Below are 6,000 nucleotides of genomic sequence, written 5' to 3'. Positions count from 1 at the left end.
TAGGACAAGAGGGCATAGCCTCAAGATTAGAGGGGGCAGATTTAGGACTGAACTGAGAAGGAATTTCTTCACCCAGAGGGTTGTTAATCTATGGAATTCCTTGCCCAGTGAAGTAGTTGATGCTACTTCAGTAAACGTTTTTAAAAAAAAGGTAGATTTTTTTTGAACAATAAAGGAATTAAGGGATACGGTGAGAATGCGGGTAAGTGGATCTGAGTCCACAAAAAGATCAGCCATGATCTTATTGAATGGCGGAGCAGGCTCGAAGGGCCAGACAGCCTACTCCTGCTCCTAGTTCTTATGTTCTTATCTTCTAAAACAGGTTCCCAGTAGTTAAAGCCAAATTGATGGTTAGCACATTACTTAATTAGCATTTTGAGTATCTCAGTTGATTTCCTAATTGATTCAAGGGGTCTCCCACTTGTCTTCAATTCTGTCCAATTAAACCCAGGGGAGCTTTTGTAGTACAGTGGTAGAGTCCCGGCTTTGAGTCAGAAGGCCTGGATTCAAATCCAACCTACCTGTAATGTGTAATAACATATTCAAATGGGTTGATTTTAAAGTAACTCCAGGTAAACCTATGGTCCCTCCTGCTCCAGAGGTGGGTAATAACATGTCTGAAGAGGTTGATTAGAAAATATTTCCAATGAAACCCAGAAGGGGGCAGGACAATGTTGGGATTCCAACCAAATGTCACTTTTAAAGGACTTGAAAAATTGAAGGCTATGTCCTCATTATATATATTTGACTGAGCGTAGACCAATGCAAGTGTAAATTCAACAGGATAATGAACTGTAGACAATTCACAAGAGTAAAGTGAATTGTTGATTTTGCTTGACTTTTTAGGTCTCTTTTGTCAAAGTCTCAATGTTTCTTTGAATAAGATTAAAAAGTGTGAAATATTTGGAGCCTTGGTTACTCATAATTTAACAGTCTGTCTGGTGGACATTTTTATGGAGTTATAAACTGCAGTTTTTTTAAAAATCCTTTTTTTCTCAGTTGTTCCCCTTTGCCACTGTTATTACATGGCTCATTGGTCATGTGCATTCATCCATACTGGATGAATGGGCATGGAAGGGATAAATGATATCATTGAATTGGCATGGAGAGCCTGGGGAGTGTATGAGGAGTACTTGGGGTCATGGATCAGCATCTTTGAACTTACCTTTCAAAGTGTTCCCAAATCCAGTCTGTGTTCCATCACTGCTCTGTGCTTTCACCATGAATCATAGAGGAGCAAGCACAATTCCTTGAGAACTGCAGGAAGCTAGAAAATGCCAACTCTGCAATGGATCTGGCCAGGTAGGAGATGCAGGGTATAGGATCATTACTGGCTCTTTTATTCAGCACTGGCAAAACAAAAATTCCAGCACTGGAAAAAAAAATCCCAACACTGGGAATAGGGAAAAGAGTCCTTGAATTGAGTCCCACCACCATTTTTAAATAACTCTGATCATCGTAATTCAGCAAAAATCCAGTGCTGAGTTGCTGAACATAAAACATGCAATAGACTGTAGACTTTACAATATTATTCCTTATATTACAATGGTCCAAATCTTCGAATCTGGGTCAAAATTCCAATTTCCAAACCAGATCAGACAAAACGTTACATAGCTACCCACCTCCCGATGGAGAATCCTTCCAAAGTCACCAAGTGCAGTATCCTAAAAGACTGTGATGGAGAGAATCTTTGTAGACTGCATGCTCCTTTTTTATGGTAATGGCTAAAAATGCATAAAATCTCTTTGAAAAGCTACGTAGAGAAGCAAAGTGTGCAAGGTAAGCAGGTAAGAGGGTTTGGTGGCAGCTGGGTAAGGGGCTGAGGTGGTAAGGTAACAGATAGGTGAGACAATAGACAAGCTGCATTGGCAAGTAGTTTTTTGGTGAGTGGGGTAGTTGGATTGGTCCTGGGAGAAAAGCTTTGGTTTGTCAGGTGGGGGGCTTCATCAGGTGTTCAGGAAGGATTGTTGGGAGTGGGTTTTGGGTGCAGGAAGGGGGTTAGATGGCGGGGGGGGGAATGGGTTAGGGAGGGGTAATATTTGGGAAGGTCAGTTGTATGGTTACCCAGAAGTCACAATCAATTTTAATCTAATATTTTCTGGGTAACTCTCTAGAGAAGCAAGTTGGAACCCTCAAGCATCTGACACTAACTCAGAGTTGGAGAAATTTTCTGACCGTTCCTAATGCAGAATAATTCCTGTTTGAAGTTTAACTCTCTTGCCAATTCCCACCTAGTCAGTGCATCAAGGTCTCCGAGGGGTCTTGGTGTATATCTTTGGAGTATGTCCAGTCTCTAACAATCAAGAGAATGGATGAACTCGGCCAATATACAACGGATTTCGTTTTTATCTCCAGTAAAATTTCACTGGCTATAGTTAGCAGCACCTGATCCATACAAGTCAACTTCTATTCATCATTTCTTACCAGCTCCGTGAATTCATTACTGCCCAGATCCAATCGATCTATCTGTGTCAGTCTGTGCATTGATCTGTTGCAAATGAGAATAAAAGAATTAAAATTTACACATCTTGTTATTTTGCTTGTTTCAAGACCCCGTAAATAATTAAATGCACAAAATTGGATGTCATGACTGGATATGTGGGGAAGAAAATATAATATGAAACTTTGTATTTATACCACTTGCATATCCTCAAGCCATCTCAGAGTTTCACCGGTAAGTTCAAATGCTGTTCTTAATGTTGCATAGGCAAGACTAGCAGCAAATTTGTCCACCTATATCTCTCAATTGTTTGTGGGAATATGACTAGTAAATCTGATTTTGGGAGCATTGATCAAGGGGAAAAATGTTCGCCATGTAGGATGAAACATGTCAATCTGCAGTCAACAAATTCACTAAAGGGGTGACCGATATAGTTTACCAACTCAAGAATCTTCATCAATTTTGTCTGGAGAAACAGCAAAAGGAGAGAGAAATAAAGAATAAAAAGAAAATCCGCAAATAGCAAAAATCCTAAGGAAAAGCAAATTAGAATGTAGCTCAGCAGTAAAGAAGGAAAGAGATTGAATTAGATTTTCAACTTTTTGCCTGGGATTCCAATAATTTTAATGATGAGCAGTCAATCTGTAAAGCTAGTGCTGTGTCCAAAGGACAAGTTAAAAATTTACGATACTAATATTTATTTACCACGCTGACATTATCGTCATCAGAATATAAGGAAAAGTAATGCAATATATCTCAAAAATAAGAGGGTATCATTGTTCTTTCCAAATAGTACAGTTTCCAAAGTCAATCCTTTCATAGATCGCACACAGCTTATTATAATCATTTTAAAATACTAAAATGAGTCCAGATATTTCATGGATTTTAATCAAACAGAATTTGACTTTGAATCACATAATGTTAGGGCAGGTGACCCACCCTTGGTCGAAGAGGTAGGTTTTAAGGTGCATTCTAAAGGAGGAATGATGGCGAAATAAAGGTTTTGGGAAGGATTTACAAATCATAGAATCATACAATCCAGAAGTGGCCCTTCTACTCATCGAGGTCTGTCCTGCCAGAAATATACTACTACCTATACTATTCCACTTTCCCACACCAGGCCTATATCCTTGAATGTTATGACACTTGTAGCGCTCATTCAAGTTTTAAAGGTTATGATATTCCCCATTTTAACCACCCTCCCAGGTAGTGTATTCCAGAGCCCCACTATTCTCTGGATGAAAAGGTTTTCTTCAAAACCCCTCCAAACCTTCTGTCTTTCATTTTAAAATTATACCATCTTGTTATTGACCTTTCAGACTTAGGGAATTTCTGCTTTCTGTCCACTCTGTTCAGATCTTAGCACCTAGACAGCTGTATAGATGGCTGTCAATGGTGTAGTGATTAAAATCGGAAATGTGCAAAAAGGTCAGAGTTGGAGGAGCTCAGATCTGGGAGAGGAAGGGGTTGTAGAACTTGAGTATGTTATAGAGATAAGGAGGAGAAAGAAAATTAAAGGCTTTGTAAACAAGAACGAGAGAAATTGAAGCATCATAAAACAAAGCCAACATAGGTCACTGAATACAGAGATAATAAGTAAACAAAACTTGATAAAAGTCACAATATGGACAGTTAAGTTTTGGATGGCTTTTTGTATATTGCACTGAGGTACACTAACGTGCTCAGCTGCAGGCAACTATATTTGAACTAATTTAATCATAGCTCGCAAATTGAGAATGAAGCAGAGACAGCAATAGAACAAAATGTTCAGATCTTATAATATACGACACACCCTCTCCTCTTAAAAAGAAACAACTTGTACATTAAAATGTAAAATTTTGTACTTATATAAGTTCTCAAAATGAAATATGATTAAAGCAACAACAGCTATGTGGAAATGTAACGGTTGGATTGTATGAGATAACAAGATGTAGAGCTGGATGAACACAGCAGGCCAAGCAGCATCAAAGGAGCAGGAAGGCTGACGTGTTGTATACTTGTTTTTGTTGTAATCAAAACCAAAATATACATGACCAATTTATGTATTAAAGGAAAATGTGTTTTCTTAACACAAGTATGTGTTTATCAAAAATATCATTGGACTACATTGAATGATAAGAACAAAATTGTTCTTTTGTTCTTACGAAGGGTCACTGGATACAAAATGTTACTTTGTTTTCTCCCCACTGATGTTGCCATACCTGCTGAGTTTCTCCAGCACTTTGTTTTGTTTCAAATCTCCAGCATCTGCAGTTCTTTGTTTTATGTCAACATTTTTCTTTTCCTTAACACAAACTTTTAATTAGTTTATCTGGCTGGTTACTTCCTTCTCTTTGCAATAGCTTGGTTCTGCTTGCTCCATATCTCTAAGCTGTATTAAATCTGAACTTTGACTACTAACTCCACTTAATAGTTGGGACGGTAACATTGATTTGTCTTAACCAATTACCCTGATTCACCTTGTTCACCTAATGGTTTGGATAACACTACCAAGCTTTATTTTCTTTTTAACTTTCACTTCAGGAGAAATTTGAACTATAGGATATTAAACTTGCTCTCCCTTTGTCAAATCTCCTCTTTCCTGAACTTGACATGTATGCAAAACAATTTTTATTGCTCAAACATCCTCAAAATCACTTTAGGTGATCCAAACTTGTGTCACAACGTTCGTCAGCCCTTAATTTCTCAAATGGCATGTAACAGAAAATGCCATCCCAGCCTTATTGTAATTTTGTTGTTGTATTTTGCACAAAGAAAAATTAACAGATACTCAGCTACAGGCAGTCATTATTTAACTACTTTATTTACACCCCTTCAGCAGAAGTTGCAGCAAAGAGGACAATATAACAAACTGTTCAGATGTTCATTATACTACAGGTCTCAGTCAAATAAGTCTTCCAACTCTTCAGTTCCAATCCCCCTTAGATACAGGAGTCATGCCAAAGGACTGTAGGATTGTCAATGTTATTCCCTTGCTCAAAAAATGGGAGAAAGATAAACCAGTGCAGGAATGAAGTGACACTGTTGGCTTCACTCTGCATTGCAAACCAGCCATCCAGCTAACTAAGCTAACCGAAAAGTCGGGTGGCACATGTAAAAAGGGAATTCCAAGGTATTCTATATGCATATAAATAGTGAGAGAGTGTTAAAAGGAGAATGGGAGCAGAGTAGGGACCAAAAGGGGATTTACACAGAAGGGCATGGCTGAAGTATTAAATTAATGTTTGCCTTGATCTTTACCTAGGAGGAAGACGTTACCAGCTATAGCGAAACAGAAGGAAATTCAATTGCTAAAAGGGTTTAAAATTGATATTGAGGAGATACTGGATAAACTGTCCATACTTTAAGATGACAAGGAACTGGATGAGATGGATTTCAGGATATTGAGGAAAATTAGAATGGAAATTGCAGAGGCACTAACAATAATTTTTGAGTCTACCTGAGACTCAGGAATGGTGCCAGAGAACTAGAGAATTGCAGATGTTACACCCTTGTTCAAAAAAAAGGTATGGAGATAAGCCAAGCAACTACAGACCAATCAGTCTAACTTTAGTGGTAGG

General features: G+C 38.2%; 1 protein-coding gene across 1 annotated transcript in view; it reads right to left on the bottom strand.

The window, feature by feature from the left end:
• Positions 1–6,000, bottom strand: part of lrrc7 (leucine rich repeat containing 7) — a 256,311-nt gene that overhangs the window by 166,930 nt on the left and 83,381 nt on the right. Inside the window, 1 exon segment of the mRNA XM_048602082.1 lies at positions 2,425–2,488. Coding sequence (XP_048458039.1) covers positions 2,425–2,488 — 64 coding nt within the window.

Source organism: Rhincodon typus, chromosome 10 (genome assembly GCF_021869965.1).
Source record: "Rhincodon typus isolate 14 chromosome 10, sRhiTyp1.1, whole genome shotgun sequence".
Classification (NCBI taxonomy): domain Eukaryota; kingdom Metazoa; phylum Chordata; class Chondrichthyes; order Orectolobiformes; family Rhincodontidae; genus Rhincodon; species Rhincodon typus.
This window is presented reverse-complemented; position numbering and strand designations above follow the sequence as displayed.